Consider the following 19,229-nt stretch of genomic DNA (forward strand, 5'->3'; position numbering starts at 1 on the left):
TCTCTCTCGCTCTCTCTCGCTCTCTCACTCTCGTTCTCACTCTCTCGCTCTCTCTCGCTCTCTCTCGCTCTCTCTCTCGCTCTCTCTCTCGCTCTCTCGCTCTCGTTCTCACTCTCTCGCTCTCTCTCGCTCTCTCTCGCTCTCTCTCGCTCTCTCGCTCTCTCTCGCTCTCTCTCGCTCTCTCTCTCGCTCTCTCTCGCTCTCTCTCGCTCTCTCTCTCTCGTTCTCACTCTCTCGCTCTCTCTGCCTCCAGGACAGCAGGAACTCACCAAGTGTCTCTCCCCGTTCGATGACCTGGTGGACAAGACGCCCATCATCCGCTCAGTGGTCCTGAAGCTGCTTTTGAAGTACAGGTAGGAGCAGCTCCCCCGGGTGGTGTGCTTCTAGAAACATCTCCAGTGCGGGGGCAGGGGCCACGGGACGGGGGCTGTAGACTCTGGGACTGGAAGGGCAGTCTGAGTGCAAAACCGTGTTTGGAGTAATGAGACAATGTCACCTTCCTGTCAACACACCGGCCCTTCCCGGAGCTGGCCGGGAGGCGCTGGGATCCCCACCGAGAAGGACGTGGATCTTCTCCATGTCAGTTCCACTTATTGGCCATTAACGATGCAACATTACCATGTTCTGTGGGAATGGAAGGCCTGCAAAGAATGCTCCAGCTGCAAGTTGAAGGCAGGCAGGCAGGCAGGCAGGCAGGCAGGCAGGCAGACAGACAGACAGTGGCTGTTAGCCTCTGAGGAAGTCACTCCCCGCAGTCCTGAGTGAGCGACGCTGCTGTCCCCGGGCCAGCCTGCAGAGGACTGGCACGCCCAGGGATGTCCGAGGCGTGTCTCGAGGACACAGAAGTGAGCTTGCTGATCACCCCAATACCACTGCAGCATTTGTAGCCAATGAGACCGTTCAAGTTTTGTAATGAAATTTAAAATTCTGTAAAACTTGCGTCTCTTCCGTGAGCTGATGTGCATCTGATACCTAAAGACCCCATGAGATCTGTGCCCATGCTCATGGGTGGCATTCTGGCCCCTGATCCGCTATGCAATAAAACCGTGTTAGCATCACGAGATCTGCCCGGCTTGGCTACCAAGGTCAGGGACTGAACACGTTCCAAGCATACGCAAAGTCCCAGGGCTCACTCCTCAGGACCACTAAACAGTGTCAGTTTGATACCAGGAGCTGGCTGCTCACACCTGTAATCCCAGCTACTTAGGAGGCTGAGATCTGAGGATCATGGTTTAAAACCAGCCTAGGCATGGAAAGTCCAGGGGACTCATCTCCAATTAACCACCAGAAAGCCAGAAGTAGAACTGTGGTGCAAGTGGTAGAGTTCTAGCCTTGAGCCAAAAGGTTCAGGGACAGTGCCCAGGCCTTGTGTTCAAGTCATGGTACCAGTGCGCCTGTACACACGCGCACACACACACACACACACACACACACACACACACACACACACACACACACACACACACACACACACACACACACACACACACACACACACACACACACACACACACACACACACGATCTATCCAGGTTCTGGCCCCTACCTCTAGAGAGGATGGCTGATCTGCATTGGGACAGTATCAGAGAAAAGTCCTGTTACCAGTGCGCCTGTACACACGCGCACACGCACACACACACACACACACACACACACACACACACACACACACACACACACACACACACGATCTATCCAGGTTCTGGCCCCTACCTCTAGAGAGGATGGCTGATCTGCATTGGGACAGTATCAGAGAAAAGTCCTGTTTCCAGCGGTGTCATTTCCTTCATTTAACTCCACGTAGGAAAAGCGAGTAGTCACCTGCTAGTCTGTTAACATGGACTCCGTTTATTCTTGTTATTGTAAATTCACTGGCAAACGCTTTTGAAATTCTTCTGTTTAAATGATGCATATCATAAATATCGATAGCTGCAAGCTACCTAAAGAAAAGCCCTCTGTGGGTGTCAAAGCCTGAGCTTTGTTTTATTTGTTTGGTTTTGCCAGCACTGGGATTTGAACTCAGTGCCTTGTGCTTGAGCTCTACCATTTGAGCCATGTCTCTGATCTGTCTGTTTGGAAATAGTCTAGCAGACTTTTCTGCCTAAACTGGGGCTTTGAACTGTGATCCTCCAGATCTCATCCTTTTGAGTAGTTGATCATAGATATGAACCACTAGTGCCCAGCTAAGCCTCTTTTTCTTCTGTTTGTTTCTCTTTAAAGCATCGGAAGTCATGTTGTTTAAAAACAGCTAAATACGGAATTACAGCCTAAAATATGGGATTACAGATAGACAGATGCTTTCTTTCGTAAGATGAGTCTCTAGATGTGACATAACTAGGAATATTTTTTTTCCCACAGCTTCCGTGAAGTAAGAGATTACGTTCAGAACTACCTGTCCCAGTTAGAGAAGAAGACATTCCTGATTGAAGACAAGACGGAACTGTATTTGCTGTTTATCAGCTGCCTGGAGGTGTGAGCCCCCCCCCCCCCCCGCCCCGCTTTCCTTTTGTAAACGGCGTCAATGTGGGTACAGGGGCTTGGATTTAGGACAGCGCCCAGGCCCAGAGTTCAAGCCAGGTGACTGACAGAAAAAAGAAGAAAGTAAAAAAGCTTAGAGATGGCTCCCAGACCCTGAGTTCAAGCCTAAGGACTGGTGCAGAGCTACATCTTTGGTTTCTTGTTCTCTGGTGTGTAGGACTCCATGTACGAGAAGACAGGCGCTTTCTCCGGGAGCAGCGAGCTGAGCCACCTGAGAGAGGAGGGGCGCTTCCTCTCCGCGTATCTCTCGGGAGGACGGGACTGTGAAGCGGGGTCCGTGGAATACCTGCAGGAAGTGGCCAGGATCCGGCTGTGTCTGGACAAGGCCTCCGACTTCCTCTCGGAGCATCAGGAGGGCTCAGGCAGGTGTCCACCTCTCCGCCCCGTTCCTTTAGGGGTCCACGTTCCTGGGGTTCTGCTCTCCCTTCCATGAGTCGCTCGGAGTTCCCTGATCGGCCCTCACCCTCACTGGCTTTGAGGCCTGTCCTAAGTGTTCTGTCCTGTCCCCTTTCCCTTCCCAGAGCTGGCCGAGGACAAGCAACGCTTCCTGGGCCACGTGCAGCAGTTCTGCACCCGTGCGGGGGGCGGCTGGTACTGCGTGTACCTGGTGCGGAGGCTGTGCAGCCGGCGCGGCATGAGCTTCCTGCAGGGCCTGGCCCGGCCCGGACACCCCCTCCAGTGGGTGTTCCCCGAAGCTGTGCTCGCCCTGCAGGTGGGCCACGGGGCCATGGGGCGACAGGGCTCTGCCTGGGACCCCTCCACCCTCCGCCTGCCCCAGCCCAGCTCACCCCCTCCACCCTCCACCCTGCCCCAGCCCAGCTCACCCCTCCACCCTCCACCCTGCCCCAGCCCAGCTCACCCCTTCACCCTCCACCCTGCCCCAGCCCAGCTCACCCCTCCACCCTCCACCCTGCCCCAGCCCAGCTCACCCCTCCACCCTCCACCCTGCCCCAGCCCAGCCCAGCTCACCCCTCCACCCTCCACCCTGCCCTGCCCCAGCCCAGCTCACCCCCTCCACCCTGCCCCAGCCCAGCCCAGCTCACCCCTCCACCCTCCACCCTGCCCCAGCCCAGCTCACCCCCTCCACCCTGCCCCCTGCACACAACACACACACACACACACATATCCCTGCCACATGATGAACCCCTGTACTCTTTGGGTTGTTGAAGGAGAATCAGGGCCAGATAGATGCGTTCCTGGTTCATGGGGAGGAGTACAAGGCTGTTCGCGATGCGGTGGGCAAAGCCATGGTGCAATGCGAGACCCCGAACATTGGAAAGGCGCTCAAGGTAGGATGGGCTGGGAGCTGCTCCCCGGGCAGGCAGCGCCCCAGGCTGCCTGCCCTTGCTAGCTAGTCGGGTGGTGGGGAGGGTGTGGACAGAGCCCTCAGCGTGACACAGCGATACCACGTATCAGAGTCGGATGCCCACGGCCTCCGGGGCGGCCTTGTGTGTGGCACTGTTGGCTGGACGTGGATGTGCGGCCGCTGAGACACCGCTGTGACGGTGTGCTGAATCAGGCCTCGCAATTTATTCTGCTAAAGTCCCGGCTCACAGAATCGTCCCCGTCGCCGTTCGGGCCGCTTCCTCCGCAAGTCACCCTCCACCCCGGCTCTGTGCCGCGCGAGGTCAGACCTCGGTCACCTCCTGCCGCTCCTGTTGTCTGCTGTGGGGTCAGAGCGCGTGCAGAGCATCGCCGGAGTGCACCTCGTAGCCCCAGAGCTGCTGCTGGAGGATGGCTCTTGAGACGCAAGGCCCAGGCGCCCGGGCCTGCCTGGGAAGGGCCGATGCGTGCGGCTGCATGGGGCACCCTCGGCCTTCACCCTGGATGCCCTTGTCTTGGCAGGCCTGCCGGAGCCCCAGGACGCAGCAAGCCGCGTTCTTGCTGTTGGCCCTGTACAGAGAGGTGGCCGTCTTGCACCGCTCCCCGCACGCCAGCCTCCGTCCCAGGCCGGAGGTGAGACATTCCACTGGGGCGCAGCTTCCAAGCCTCGCTCTTTGGAGGGTCTCCCTCCCTCCATCTCCTTCCTCTCCCCTCCCTTTCCCTCTCCCTCTCGTTCGTTTTTAGTCACAAACACAAATTATGTCCATCGTTTACAATCAAGGATAGATTCCACACAACCTCATTGTGGGGAAGAACGATTTCCTGGTGGCCCAAAGCAGTCAGAATTCCAACGAGTTCAGGAACACCAGCGAATGTCCACTAAACTAGCATCTCCCAGGCGGGTGCGCAGGGATTTTCCTCCTTTGAAAAATGTGTCTCTAGTTGGTGATAATTTGGTATTGGGGCTGACTTTGAGTCCCCGCAGGGCGTCTCTTGCTCTTCTTTTGGAGACGGTCTTGCCGTGTAGCCAGGCAGGCCTAGAACTCAGAGTCTTGCCTCAGTTTCCTGTGTGCTGTTGACTACAGGCAGACACCACCGTGTCTGGATATAGCATTTTTTCCTTAATATTCTTACACTTTTGGGTTTGAAGTCAGGGCCTGACTATATCTATTTTGAAAGTATCATTTTATTGTTATTATTAGCTATATTTTTTCTTGCCAGTCCTGGGGCTTGCACTCAGGGCCTGGGCACTGTCCCCAAGCTGCTTTTGCTCAAAGCTAGTGCTCTACCACTTGGACCACAGCACCACTTCTGGCCTTTTCTGTGTATGCGGTGCTGAGGAATGGAACCCAGGGCTTCATGCATGCGAGGCAAGCGCTGTACCCCTCTAGGTGATGTATGTTAACGTCAGCTCATTCTCGCTGCCAGCAATGCGAGGCGATGAACCAGTTCATCGAGGAGAGCAAGCTGCTGGCTTCTCAGGACGTCAGGCACTTCGCCACATCCCTCGTGGACAATACTCTGCCTTTGCTGACGGCCCAGGGTGACAGCGGCCTTGAGGGGACAGTGATAGAATTGGCCATTCACACTGCCTGTGTCCTCATGTGTGGACAAAACAAAGTATTGGAACCGCTGAAGAACCTGGCCTTCTCCCCAGCCCAGATGACGGTAGGTTCACCCCAGATTTCTCAGTAACACTGGCCGTAGTTCCGTGGCCGTGGGTGCCGGGAAAGCTCCTTTCCCTTCAATTCTCTTTCCATCTCTGTCCGACTGCATCCGTCATCCCACCGAGGTGGCGTAGACTCGTGGAGCCCGCGCTGACTCCCGGCACGGCCATGCGTCCTTGCCACTAGCATGTGACAGGGAGCGGGGAGTCCTCGCTGGTGCTGGGCTCGGGCTGCGTGGCAGCCATGAGCTGCACGCTTAGCCGGTGTTGTCTGTGCTTTGGCCTTTCAGAGTGCTTTCCTTCCAACCATGCCTGAAGACCTGCTGGCTCAAGCCCAGGGGTGGCAGGGCCTGGAGGCCCTCCGCTGGTACAGTAAGTGTTGGGACGTGAGCACTGAGCTTCAGCCCGTGGCCACACAGGTGGCACTGTGAGCAGGCGTGGGGTTGCCCTGGGGGCCTAGGGTTCATCCTCCAGAGAGAAATAGGCCATTCAGGAGACGGGGGACCCATGCATGCTCAGGTGCATTCACAGCCCAGGACACAGTGATGTAACCTCCACTGGGTGTGGGTGATGCTGTTGCCCTGAGCAAGCAATCTCTGAACACTAGCTTTGAAAGTTGTGGTACAAGGGCTGGGAAGGTGGCTCAGTGGTAGAGCGCTTGCCTTGCATGCATGAGGCCCTGGGTTCGATTCCTCAGCACCACATAAGCAGAAAAAGCCAGATGTGGCGCTGTGTCTCAAGTGGCAGAGCACTCGCCTTGAGCTGAAGAGCTGAGGGACAGCACCCAGGCCCAGAGTTCAAGACCCACGACTAAAAGAAAGAAAATAAAGTCGTTCATGCGTGGGCACCAGTGACCCACACCTGTAATCCTAGCTACTCAGGAGGCTGAGATCTAAGGACTGTGCTTTAAAGCCAGCCTTGGCCAAAAAGTCCATGAGACTCTTACTTCCAGTGAGCCAGCAAAAAGCCTGAATGGAAATGTGACTCAAGTGGTAGAGCCATAGCCTTGAGTGAGAAAAGCTAAGAGAACACACTGGCCTTAAGTTCAAACCCTGGTATCAGCCCCAAAGTTCATGCCTTCATTAACTCATTAAGCATGCTCATAACTAAAGAAAAAAGAAAAAAACTACGAGAGAACAAAAAGATAAAATACTCCGTGCCACCTGAGCAGGGCAGACGCGTAGCTTCTATCCCCGACGGCTTCTGCGGCCTAGCGCTGCCCTCCAGCCCAAACCTCCACCTCTATTTCCTATGTCAGCAACCAACAAAGATGCTGGCTCTCCCCCTCACCTTTATAGTACAGTCTTTTTTAAAAAAGATACACAATGTACCCATCCTGCCCCCAATTTGCCTGTGGTGTGAGCTACCTCCTTCCCCTCTGCTTTGGAGATTTAAGCTTAGCATTTCCCTCACCGAGTGTCTTTGCTGAGCCCTGGGCATATGTCAGGAGCTGACCCTGCAGGCAGGACCCGCAGCAGGTGCTCGGGGGCGGCTGTGCGGTGCCTGTGGTGAGGACGGGAGGAGAGCACTGGCTGTGGAGGGTGTTTGACGCACGCTCTCCAGCCAACGCCACTCTGCTTGTTCTTTTCACAGCTTGTCCCAATGGCCACCCGTGCTCTGTGGGAGAGGTGAGTCTTGGGGTCTGGGATCGGACTCAACCGTGCTCCTCCAGCTCCAAGGAGAAGAGGGGGACGGGGCAGGCCCGGGAGCTGCTGCTGCGGAGGGGGGGGTTCTGGCTAAGCATGGGCACGGTGGTCTCAGGGCTGGCCCCAGTCCCCTCCAGCGCTGTGCATACAGCAGGTGCTGTGAAGTCCGCCCTGTGCATGGTCAGACAACAGTGTGTCTCCCCAACGCCCCAGCGTCAGGAGCAGGCCCCCCCACCCCTGCTTCCAAGGATGTCCCCAGACATTGCCAGAGATCCAGCTGTGGGATGGAGGCCACTCCTGGGGTCCCAGCAGCCTGGAGAATGGCTACCAGCTGACGAGATGGTCCACGGGTTGCTAGGCAGAGAGGAGTGTGCACGGGCAGCAGAGGACAGGAGAGCGGCCCAGCCGCCCTTGCCAGAATGCACGTTATTAGTAAATTAGAGCCGTGGAGGGCAAATCCTAGAACAACACCTGTTCTTCCTGAGCTTCAGCACCTCCTAGGCCAGGAAATGAGACAGAAACAGGGTCTGGCAGGCACTGGTGGCTCACGCCTGTAATCTTAGCTACTCAGGAGGCTGAGATCTGAGGATCATGGTTCAAAGCCAGCCCCGGCAGGAAAGTCCATGAGACTCTGATCTCCAATAAATCACTAGAAAACCGGAAGTGGGGCCGTGGCTCAAGTGGTAGAGCACTCGCCTTGAGCTGAAGAGCTGAGGGACAGCGCCCAGGCCCAGAGTTCAAGACCCAGTACCTACAAAAAAAAGAAAAGAAAAGAAAGAAAGAGGGTTTGTCCAGGTGTTTCCAGCTCTAGGGTTCTGTGCTTTGGCCCTCTGCAACAGAGCGGTGGTGTTCTATCCGACATTGTGTCAGCTGAGGATGGGGTTTTGTTTGGGAAGCAGATGCGGGTGATGCAGCACGAGAGGCTGTGACCGCTGGTGCAGGAATGGCAGTGTGTGCTAAGGAGGAATTTGTGAAGTGAAAATAGAAGCCTGTCCGCCCAGGGTGGCTCAGCGGTGGAGCGCTTGCCTAGCATGCATGAGGCCCTGCGTTCAGTTCCTCAGCACCACACACACAGAAAAAGCTGGAGGGCTGGGGAGGTGGCTCAGTGGTAGAGCGCTTGCCTTGCATGCCTGAGGCCCTGGGTTCGATTCCTCAGCACCACATAAGCAAAAAGAAAAAAAGCCGGAAGTGGCGCTGTGGCTCAAGTGGTAGAGCGCTAGCCTTGAGCTGAAGAGCTGAGGAACAGCGCCCAGGCCCAGAGTTCAGGCCCCACGACCGGACCCAAAAAAAAAAAAAGAAAAAGCTGGAGCTGCAGAGCTGAGGGACAGTGCCCAGGCCCAGAGTTCAGGCCCCACGACCAACCTCCCAACTCCTCCCACCCCCCCCAAAAAAAAACCACAGCATAAAATAAAAACAAGTGTGCATTTCCCCACGGTCAACCCACGTGCAGTAAACATCCACCCTGACCCCAGCCACCTCCCGACAGTATGTCCACCCACCCGGGGAGGCTGGACCAGCCACCTCTGGTAGACGGGAAGAGCCCCTGCACGGGGCTCTGTGCGTGGACCAATGCTGTTTGTCTTCCCTAGTGCGGCCAGCCAATGGAACAAAGTACCTGCCTTGACTGCGGGGCTCGGATCGGAGGCATCAACCACAGGCCAGACCCAGGCTTTCAGATTATTCCGTACGTAAGCTTCCACCTCCTTCTGGGCAGCCAAGCCCTGGGCATTGGGGCTGTTTCTTTTCCTGCTGCTAAATGGATACCAACAGTAGCCTAAGTATCTCTGGGGCACGCACAGACCCGTTGTACTGGATAGCAATGCCCAGCTCCCGTTTAACTTCAAAGCAGCCTCCACGATCACACTCCCCAGTGCAGCGCCTTCCTGCTGGCCTGTCAGCAGGTTTCATTTAAACAGGGGCCGGGTTGGCGGGACACTTAGATCTGTAGGACAAAACGGGGTGTTTCAGCCAGGTGCCATGGCTCGCGCCTGTCATCCTAGCTACTCAGGAGGCTGAGATCTGAGGATTGAGGTTCAAAGCCAGCCGCTGCAGGAAAGTCTGTGAGACTGATCTCCAGTGAACCACCAGAAAACCAGAAGTGGTGCAGTGGCTCAAGTGGTAGAGCGCTGGCCTTGAGCTGAAGCGCTGAGGGCCAGTGCCCAGGCCCAGAGTTCAAGACCCACGTCCCAAGAAAAAAGAACAACAAAAAACGTGAACTTTGACTCTGAGCCCTAAGGACGTGGGCTGTGCCCTGGGCTGGGAGCCAGCAGCCACCTTCAGTCCCTCCTGACATTCTCCCATCCGTTCTAGGAACCGAGTCCCAGACAGGACTCAGACTGGCCACGTGTTGGGCAGCCCACAGCCCACAAATGTGACCGTGGCATCTGATCGCCAGCTGTCGCCCGTGGTCTTCCTCCTCCTCCGGTTACTCACTCATTTGACGATGCTTTTGGGAGCTGCTCAGAACCCACAGGTATGTGGGGCACACCACCGCCGTCTGCTCCACACCGGGTTGCCATGGGAACACGGCCGCGGGGATTTTCTGCTGGTCTCCTAGCCACCCCCTGGGGACTTTTGGAGTCTGTGGCTGGTCCCTTGAGCCACCAAGTAATACGAAATGTGCATACCCCCACTCTTCCCACTGCAGTCTGTGATTGAGTGAGAGAACTACTGCTCAGATTGCTTTTAGCTGGGCGCTGGTGGCTCACGCCTGTCATCCTAGCTACTCAGGAGGCTGAGATCTGAGGACCGCAGTTTGCAGTCAGCTCAGGAACAAAAGTCCATAAGACTCTTTATGTCCAGCACAAAAAGCCAGAAGCAGAGCTGTGGTTGAAGTGGTAGAGTGCTAGCCTTGAGCAAAAGAAGCTCAGAGACAGTGTCTAGGTCCTGAGTTTAAGCCCCAGGACCAGCACAAATTTATTTTATTTTTGGTCAGTCATGGGGCTTGAACTCAGGGCCTGGGCGCTGTCCCTCAGCTTTTCATCTCAAGGCTAGCACTCTACCACTTGAGCCATAGCACCACTTCCAGCCCTTTCTGTGTAGGTGGTGCTGAGGAATCAAACCCAGGGCTTCATCCATGCAAGGCGAGTGCTCTACTACTAGGCACATTTACCCAGCCCCCCCTTTTTTTTTAATGTATTTATTGACTGATAGATTGCATGTTCTGAGTCAAACCCAGAGCCTCAGAAATACCAGGCAGGAGCTCTGCCCCTGAGCCACTGCACCCCAGCACTTTTTTTTTAAATGTAGGTCGTGGGCCTTGAACTCAGGGCCTGGGCACTGTCCCTGAGCTCTTCAGCTCAGTTCAAGTGCTCTACCACTTGAGCCACAGTACCACTTCTGGTTTTCTGGTGGTTCGTTGGAGATAAGAGTCCCACAGACAGGTCTGGGAAGGTGGCTCAGTGGTAGAGTGCTTGCCTTGCATGCATGAGGCCCTGGGTTCGATTCCTCAGCACCACATAAGCAAAAAGGAAAAAAAAAAAGCTGGAAGTGGCACTGTGGCTCAAGTGGTAGAGCACTAGCCCTGAGCTGAAGAGCTGAGGGACAGCGCCCAGGCCCAGAGTTCAGGCCCCACAACCGATCCTCTCCCCCCCCCCCCCCCCGAAAAAAAAAAAAAGAGTCCCACAGACTTTTTTTCCCGGGCTGGCTTTGAACAGTGATCCTCAGATCTTAGCCTCCTGAGTAGCTAGGATGACAGGCGTGAGCCACCGGCGCCCGGAAACCTATTTTTATTTTTAACCTCAAGTAGCTGCATGCATTTAGAGTGCGATGTGGCGCCAGCGCCTGAGCGGAGGTGTATTGGTGCTTCACGTCCACCTTGAGGGCAGCTCCGTGTCCTCCGTCCACACCGGGGTGCGGGGAGGCTGGGGGGGTCCCCCCTGCCTCTGCCTTCTTCCTGGCTCTGGGGACTTCCTCCAAGTTCCCACTGCCCAGGGCAGACAAAGCAGGCCAGGCGTGAGGGGCGCCCACAGCTAACACCGGAGCAGGCACTGGCTTCCCCCCCCTTCCCCACCTCCCCCGCAGCCGTGTCACACTGCCCGCAGCCACTGCACGCTCGCATCACCCGCGTCCGGCTCTCGCCCACAGGCTCTGTCGAGCATCATCAAGCCCCCGGTGCGGGACCCCGCAGGCTTCCTGCAGCAGCACATCCTGAGGGACTTGGAGCGGCTGGCCAAGACGCTGGGCAAGGGCGCCGACGAGACCTCGCACGCCGTGCACGTCCTGCTGCGCAGCCTCCTCAGGGGGCCACACCCCGCCTCTAGCCAGAGTAATAGCGCGGGGCCGGGGCCGGGGCTGGGCCGGGCCGGGCCGGGCCGGGCCAGCTAGGTATGGGGCTGTAGCACGATTGCCAAGAAGCAGGGGTTCCCCCACCCCCGTGGCTCACAGTCACAAGAACGCGCCTCTCCCCCTGGAGGCTGGCACGGCTCCTCTGTCCCTCCGCTCACCCCACACCTGGCTAGGACCCGACATCGCCGCCTCGGGGAGAGGTGTGCACACGGGAACTAACCTCGTGGACCCAGCATGTCCTCCACAGCAGGCGATGTGGGGAACAATCGGTCTCTCCCCAGCATCGGCTTTCCTGAAAATACGAGGGCTGTGCATGACCCCAGGCCTCTGTGTCCACCATGGGTGACCCGCAAAACACTGGGCTTGCTGCGCTAGGTGTTCTGAACAGTTGATCCGGGCGCTGCTGGCTCACGCCTGTCATCCTAGCTATTCAGGAGGCCAAGATGTGAGGATCGTGGTTCAAAGCCAGCCCAGGCAGGAAAGCCCGTGAGACTCTTATTTCCACTGATCCACCAGAAAAACAGTAATGGTGCTATGGCTCAAGTGGTCCAGTGCTTGCCTTGAGTTGAAGAGCTGAGGGACAGCGCCCAGGCCCAGAGTTCAAGCCCCATGACACACACACACACACACAGAGGCCTGTGAGATACTCAGCAATAGCACTTACTAATGTAATTTTTACTTTGTTTTGATCAATTGTAAAAAGCTTTGTTGCTAGGGACTGAAACCAAAGCAAGGATGTGAGGCAAGCTTTTAGTTACATCCCCAGCCCTGAAAAGCTCCTCTAAAATTACCACTGTGAGAGCCGGGCACTGGTGGCTCACACCTGTAATCCCAGCTTCACAGGAGGTGGAGATCTCAGACTGATGGTTCAAAGCCAGCCTGGGCAAAAATTCCATGAAACTCTTCCAGCGGACCCCCAAAAAGCCAGAAGTGAAGGTGTAGCTCAAGGGGTGGAGCACTTTGAGCAAAAGAAGCTCAGAGACAGCACCCAGGCCCTGAGTTCAAGCCCCAGGACCAGCAAAAAAAAAAAGAGAGAAGACACAGTTACCTGTTTATTTATGTGGTATCTCACTCTGAGTTCCAGGACTCCAGACCTTGAAGTGATCATGTTATTTTAAAACAGCAATGATAATAGCTATTAGGAAACAACGTTGCCTGCGACCAGCCAGTCTGATCTGGCTTCCAGGGAAGCAGTTGCTGAGGTGGGGCGTCTGTGGGGCTGCTCAGAATGGCTTCAGGGCTTTAGTCTTGGGGGTCAGAGGGGTCCTCACAAAATCCAGTGGGGCAGTGGTGGCAGCAGTGGCTGTTGTCATATACTTGGTGACCTTAGGAAGCTGTTATGCCACCCCCAGGACTAGCACCAAATGTATTACTCAGAACTTAGCACAGGTAGGCTGCTGGTTTTGTTTCTGGTCCTTGGGGTGTTCCCCCTCTGCCCCGTGCAGTAGTAGGGTTTGAACTCAGGGCCCTGTGCTTGCTAAGCAGGTGCCTAGTGATGCTCCACACCCTCAACGCTGTTTTTCATCCATCCTTTCCGAGATGGGGTCTCACTTCTGCCCAGACGCTTCCTGGTCCACGGCTGCTTGCCGGAGGCCTCTTCCTGGAGGATCGATGTTCTTTACCGTGCTCAGCTTCCGCGGAGGTGGAGGCTCACAGACTTTGCTGACAGCACGGGCCTGGCACCACTGTCCTCCCAGCTGCAGCCTCCTGTGTGGCCATAGGTTGAGAAGTGTCTCACAGATGCTTCTGCCCAGGCTAGCCTCAAACCACGGGCCCCCTTTCTTAGCCTCCCAAATAGCTAGGGCCATCGTGCCATCCATTTGTTTGGGGATGCTTTTTGTTGTTGTTCCCTGGGCAGCCTATACACTTTTATTTTCTTTACAGGGCCATTAGATTTTGATGCACAATGGTCAACCAGAGGACAGAGGAACAATTGGGAAAAACACATTGAAGCTCTTTTTATACCTGAACTGAAGGTAGGTGTGTGCGCATGTGCATACACGTGCGCGTGTGCACCGGCACTGGGTTTGACCTCGGGGCCTGGTACTCACTAAGCTTTTCACTCACACCCGGCACGCTACACTTGAACCCACAGCTTTTTTTTTTTTTTTCCTGATTAATTGGAGATGAGAATCTCAGACTTTCCTAAGTAACTAGGATTACAGGTGTGAGCCACCAGCACCTGACCTTTCCCTACTATTTCTTACAACAGGGCATGAGAGTAAAAGATAAAAAAATAATAATAAACTGTTGTGTAGAGACCCACCAGAAATACACCGACTGATACCATAGACTGGTAAGTTCTCTTAGAGAAGGACAGCACTGAGAATAACTGAACTTCAGAAAACAATTCAGAACATAAAAGAAAGCCAACAAAATAGAAGTTTCTGAGTCTTGGCTTTTTTGAGGAAACACACAATCCGCAACAAAACTCCCATAAATTGTAACAAAAGCGAACACCCAGTGCCAGTCAAGATGGTCCGGGCTTCCGGTGAGGTCACCAGGTGTCCCAGACTGACCAGAATTTTATGTCCTTTTCTTCTTCAGCATCTCGACAGAACCCTGCTGGACGTGAATGCTATCATCAGCCAGGACGAGCGGATCAGCTCTGACCCCGTGGCTAAGATCATATATGGAGACCCAGCAACCTTCCTGCCGCACTTGCCCCGGAAAAGCGTGGTTCACTGTTCCAAGATTTGGAGCTGCAGGAAGAGGATCACCGTGGAGTATCTACAGCACGTGGTGGAACAGAAAAATGGCAGAGAGACCGTGCCTCTCCTCTGGCAGTTCCTCCAGAAGGTAGGTCTGGCTGTGCGTCCGTGGCCCTTCCTTCCTCCATGCAAATCCTCCTGGGGACCTGGAGGCCCCACAACCACGTTCAGGGTGAGCCTGTCCTTTCTGTACTTCTGAGCGGAAGGTTGGTAGCAGGAAAGTGTCGGCGAGACTGTGGAAGGCTGCAGACCTGTCCAACTCATGCAGGAATCAAGGCTCCTGGAAATCAAAAAAAGACTGCAGGATTCGAGCTGGAATTTCTCATAGACACTGGGGATGCTAAGACCCCCAGGCCTGTGGAAGACGCCCAGGCCGGCCACCATTGTTACCTAGAGGTGTTTTGTTTTTTTTTTTGTCGGTCATGGGGCTTGAACTCTGGGCCTGGGCACTGTCCCTCAGCTCTTCAGTTCAGGGCAGGCGCTCTACCACTTGAGCCACAGTGCCACTTCCGGTTTTCTAGTGGTTTATTGGAGATAAGAGTCTCATGGACTTTCCTGCCCAGGCTGGCTTTGAACCACAATCCTCAGATCTCAGCCTCCTGAGTAGCTAGGATGACAGGCGTAAGCCACCAGCACCCGCCTTAGAGGTGGTTTTTGTTTTTGTTTTGTAATAGTCATTCTAACTGCTACGAGATAATATCTCATTGTAGCTTTGATTTGCATTTCTCTGGTGGTTAATGATATTGAGGTTTTTTTCCCTCCAAATACTTGTTGATCATTTGTATGTCTGCTTTTGAGAAGTGTCCTTTGCCCATTGATGGATTGGATTCTACTCTTCCTGTGATTTTTTTTTTAAATGAACAGGATTCTAATTGGATTATTAATTCAATTTTTTGTTAAGTGTTTTTGTTTAGTTTTTTTTTTGGCCAGTCTGGCCTAGGCACTGTCCCTCAGCTCTTCAGCTCAAGGTGAGCGCTCTACCACTTGAGTCACAGCACCACTTCTGGTTTTCTGGTGGTTCATTGGAAATAAGAGTCTCACAGACTTTCCTGCCTGGGTTGGCTTTGGACTTCGATCCTCAGATCTCAGCTGTTGTTAAGTTTTTGAATCTGTAATATATTTCCTGGATATTTGCCTTCCGTCAGATGGATAATGGGCAAATCTTCTCTCCCACCGCAGGTTCCCTCTCCACTCTATGACTTGTTTCCTTTGCCATTCAGAAACGTTTCAGTTTGATGGAATCTCGTCTGTCAATATTTGCTTTGGTTTCCTGTGCAATTTGGGAGTCCTTGACACAAAATCTTTGCCTACCCTAATGCCTTAAAGTGTTCCCCACTTTTCTTCTGGTAGTTCCAGAATTTGGGGTCTTATGTTTCGGGCTTTGATCTGTCTCAGTTGGTTTTTGCGTCTGCTGAGGCTGGAGGCTCAGCTCTCCATCCGGAGCCTCTCTCTCTCTCTCTCTCTCTCTCACGTCCACACATCAGCTTTAGCTGTTCATCTTCCACCCCGGGCATGACCTCTTCCCAGCCGTTGCAGGTGCTTGGAGAAAGACTGGGGTGATCTTTCCTCCCACTTGCAAGCTTCTGGGTGTGTGGTGCTGACACACGGCCCTCCGACTGGGGTAAACCCCCGCATGGGCCCCCGCCGGTCCGTCATACACCCAACGACTTCCTTCTGGCTTCCTCCCTCCAGGAAGCAGAACTGAGGCTGGTAAAATTCTTGCCAGAGATTTTGGCGCTGCAGAGGGATCTAGTGAAACGCTTCCAGAATATTCCAGAGGTGGAATTCAGTTCCATCCGAGGCTTTATTAGCAGTCACAGTTCAGGTATGACTCTGCCCCCCGCTCTGAGGGGTGCTTAACCAAAAGGTCCCCCGGAGGGGTGCAGGCTAATGGGCACTCTGGGACCTGAGGATGAGGTGGAGGGGTCCTGAGCCCCGCACCCACGGTGGGCTTCCGCAGCCGGAGACTGCCCGCCTTCCCCTGGCGCTGACTCCACCTTGGCTGGAGGTGATGTGGGGAACCGGGGATGGGTGCAGGGTGACTCGGAGCTGGCTGGGGCTCGCTCTCCCTGGGCTCCAACGCTGGGCGTTTGGTTCCACAGATGGCCTGCGGCAGCTGCTCCACAACCGGATCGCCATCTTCCTGTCCACGTGGAACGCGCTGAGGCGCTCCCTGGAGACCCACGGTAAGCGTGCGTAGCAGCGCCCGTCCTGCAGGCCGCTCCCCAGCTTGGCTCTGCCAGGGGTGCCTTGGCAGGCCTGGAATAAAAGAGCTAACGCCAGAAACCCCTGGTGCTCCTGGGAGCAGGGGAGCCGCCACAGGCCAGCCGAGCGGGCCTCCCGCCCTGGCCTCGCTGCAGGGCCTCCCGAATGGAGCAGGGCCCTGCCACGCCGCTCACCACCCTGCCCTTTCCAGGGGAAATCAAGCTACCCCAAGACTACTGCTGCTCTGACCTGGATCTGGACAGCGATTTCGAGGTCATCCTGCCACGCCCCCAGGGCCTGGGCCTCTGTTCCACTGCCTTAGTCCGCTACTTGATCCGCCTCCACAATGAAATCATGGGAAAGTTCAAGGAAGACAACAGGTATGTGCACAGCCAGCAGGGCCCGAGACCCCGCACCCGCCCGTGGGCCCATGGCAGCCGCCAGCCAGCACCTGCGCCTTCCCCAGCGGACCTTCCTCAGCCAGCTCCACCCCAGCCCCCCGGGCCCCCCCCCAGACCCTGAGGGCGACATGGGAGCGGGATCCACACACCCTGCAGCTCAGGACACGAGCTGCCACCCAGGAGCTGCTCCTGTGTCCTCAGCTACTCAGTGGACGCCTCGGAGGTCACCGACCTGCACGTGGTCAGCTATGACGTGGAGCGGGACCTGATGCCACTGATCCTCTCCAACTGCCAATACCAGGTGCAGCAGGGCGGGGACACCCTGCAGGACTTCGACCTGGAGAAGATCCAGCGGCAGATCGGCAGCCGCTTCCTCCAGGGCAAGCCCAGGCTGACGCTCAGGGTAGGGGCCGTGCTGCTGAGTGCACACGCGTGCATGTCGTACACACTGCCTCTTGCGTGTCCTTTGTGTGTCCCGGGGGAGCGGGGCTCCCACAACCACTGCTCGTCCCTCTCCACCATCTCCAACTCAGTCCCCATGTGGAGTCTTTTGTTGTTGTTGATCACGGAGCTTCAACTTGGAGCCTGGGCGCTGTCTCTGAGCTCTTCAGCTCAAGGCTAGCAGCTCTACCACTTGAGCCACAGCACCACTCCTGGTTTTCTGGTGGTTTGTTGGAGATAAGAGTCTCATGGACTTTGCTACCCAGGCTGGCTTGGAACCACGACCCTCAGGTCTCAGCCTCCTGAGTAGCGGGGATTACAGATGTGAGCCACAAAGCCCCTGGGGAACCTTGAGTCTTCACAGACTCCACGTCTGGCAGGATAGGTTTGAACTCATGGCCTCATGCTTGCTAGGTGTATGCTCTACCACTTGAACCACATCCCTAGATCTTCTGTTTGGGTTTTCTACCATTCTTTTTGCCAGTCCTGGGGCTTGAACTCAGGGCCTGGGCACTGTCCCTAAGCTGCTTTTGCTCAAGGCTAGCTCTCTACCACTTGAGCCACAGTGCCACTTCCAGCTTTTTCTGTATATGTGGTACTGAGAACTCAAACCCAGGGCTTCATGCGTGCCAGGTGAGCACTCTACCACGGAGCCACCCTCCCAGCCCCTTTCCAGCCATTGTTAATGGCACTTCTACCCCTGCTCCTTCATCTGGCAGCCCCCCCCCCCCATCCTTCCTTCCAGTCAGATATGTTGTGCTTAGGTGTACTTAGTCCTCCTTGTCCTCAACTAGACAGAGAACTGATGGACCCAGACAGTTTTTATTCACGCTGACAGGCCTGTCATCAAGAGGTAACCACCTTGTTTGTGATCTATGCATAATAGCTGTCAAAGAGATGCCTGGCGTGGGCACTCCTGACGCACAGCGTTCTGCTGGCAGTGTCTGGGGCCACGGTGGGTAGCCTGGGCTCTGAAAGTGAAAGACCAGACGCAACTGAGAGCTTCCTGTGCCACATGGCGCTGGCCCGTGCCGCCACGGAGTGTCACCACGGGCGTTATCTGTCATCTGTGCAAACCCGCCGTACAGATTTAATTTCCAAAACCCCTCTCTTCTCTCTCGTGGCAGGGAATCCCCACGCTGGTATACAGACATGACTGGAACTATGAACTTCTCTTCATGGGCATCAAGAACAAAATGAAACAGGTGCTCCTGATGATGCTTGCTTCCTGCAGGGCGGCCACTTCCCCAGGGCAGCCCTACCCTGTCCCCCGTGTCTGCCGTGCACACCGGAGTCCCAGGGGCTCTGATGGGCCCCGTGCCCTCCACAGAGGCGGGCAGACGGCGCTAGCGTGTAGGGCTGGGTGATAGGAGATGGGTGGCCATGGCCGCACTGTTGTCCTGGGTGGTTTTGACTTCTCACAGAAGCAGACACTGACTGTCCCTGGAGGGCTGGCCTCCCTCAGCGGGGACAGAGCTAAGCTCTTCCCAGTAGCAAGAAACAAGAAGCCCACAGCCACCCCTGTCCTGCCTCTGCTTTCCCAGCACCCCCTCCCCAGCTCGGCCACAAGCACCATTGGGCAGCTGCAGTCCTACAGCAACGTCTGTGAAGCGCTGTCTGTTGTCGAAGTCACTCTGGGCTTCCTGAGCACAGCTGGAGGAGATCCCAACATGCAGCTGGATGTGTATGTCCAAGAGGTCCTGCGAATGAGGGATCAGATGACCCCAGTTCTAAAGGTAGGCCCTGTCTGAGGCATCTAGGAAAGTAAGTCTCCTGCTTCCTGCCCGGGAGCAAGGAGGCGGGCGCCCCCACAAGGGGGAGGTGAGTATGCACACTGTGTTCTGGGAGCCCGGTGACAACAGTTGCTCACTCCTGTAATCCTAGCTACTCTGAGGGCTGAGAGCCAGCCCAGGCAGACAAACCCAAGAATCTCATCTCCAATTAGGCAGCAAAAAGCAAGATCTGGAGGTATGGCTGACGTAGCTGAGCATCAGCCATGAGTGAAGCAAG

General features: G+C 55.5%; 1 protein-coding gene across 1 annotated transcript in view; it reads left to right on the plus strand.

The window, feature by feature from the left end:
• The window catches only part of Rnf213 (ring finger protein 213), a 90,100-nt gene that overhangs the window by 67,703 nt on the left and 3,168 nt on the right, over window positions 1-19,229 (plus strand). Inside the window, exons 45-64 of the mRNA XM_042670012.1 lie at window positions 254-353; window positions 2,360-2,471; window positions 2,697-2,901; window positions 3,061-3,251; window positions 3,709-3,828; window positions 4,385-4,495; window positions 5,291-5,530; window positions 5,819-5,900; window positions 7,122-7,156; window positions 8,764-8,858; window positions 9,485-9,647; window positions 11,261-11,441; window positions 13,346-13,437; window positions 14,009-14,260; window positions 15,865-15,997; window positions 16,275-16,358; window positions 16,589-16,757; window positions 16,980-17,181; window positions 18,347-18,424; window positions 18,764-18,955. Of these exons, the coding sequence (XP_042525946.1) occupies window positions 254-353; window positions 2,360-2,471; window positions 2,697-2,901; window positions 3,061-3,251; window positions 3,709-3,828; window positions 4,385-4,495; window positions 5,291-5,530; window positions 5,819-5,900; window positions 7,122-7,156; window positions 8,764-8,858; window positions 9,485-9,647; window positions 11,261-11,441; window positions 13,346-13,437; window positions 14,009-14,260; window positions 15,865-15,997; window positions 16,275-16,358; window positions 16,589-16,757; window positions 16,980-17,181; window positions 18,347-18,424; window positions 18,764-18,955 (2,837 nt within the window). The remainder of the gene's footprint in view (window positions 1-253; window positions 354-2,359; window positions 2,472-2,696; window positions 2,902-3,060; window positions 3,252-3,708; window positions 3,829-4,384; window positions 4,496-5,290; window positions 5,531-5,818; window positions 5,901-7,121; window positions 7,157-8,763; window positions 8,859-9,484; window positions 9,648-11,260; window positions 11,442-13,345; window positions 13,438-14,008; window positions 14,261-15,864; window positions 15,998-16,274; window positions 16,359-16,588; window positions 16,758-16,979; window positions 17,182-18,346; window positions 18,425-18,763; window positions 18,956-19,229) is intronic.

This window comes from Dipodomys spectabilis, unplaced genomic scaffold (assembly GCF_019054845.1).
Source record: "Dipodomys spectabilis isolate Male_0828 unplaced genomic scaffold, ASM1905484v1 ptg000512l, whole genome shotgun sequence".
Classification (NCBI taxonomy): Eukaryota; Metazoa; Chordata; class Mammalia; order Rodentia; family Heteromyidae; genus Dipodomys; species Dipodomys spectabilis.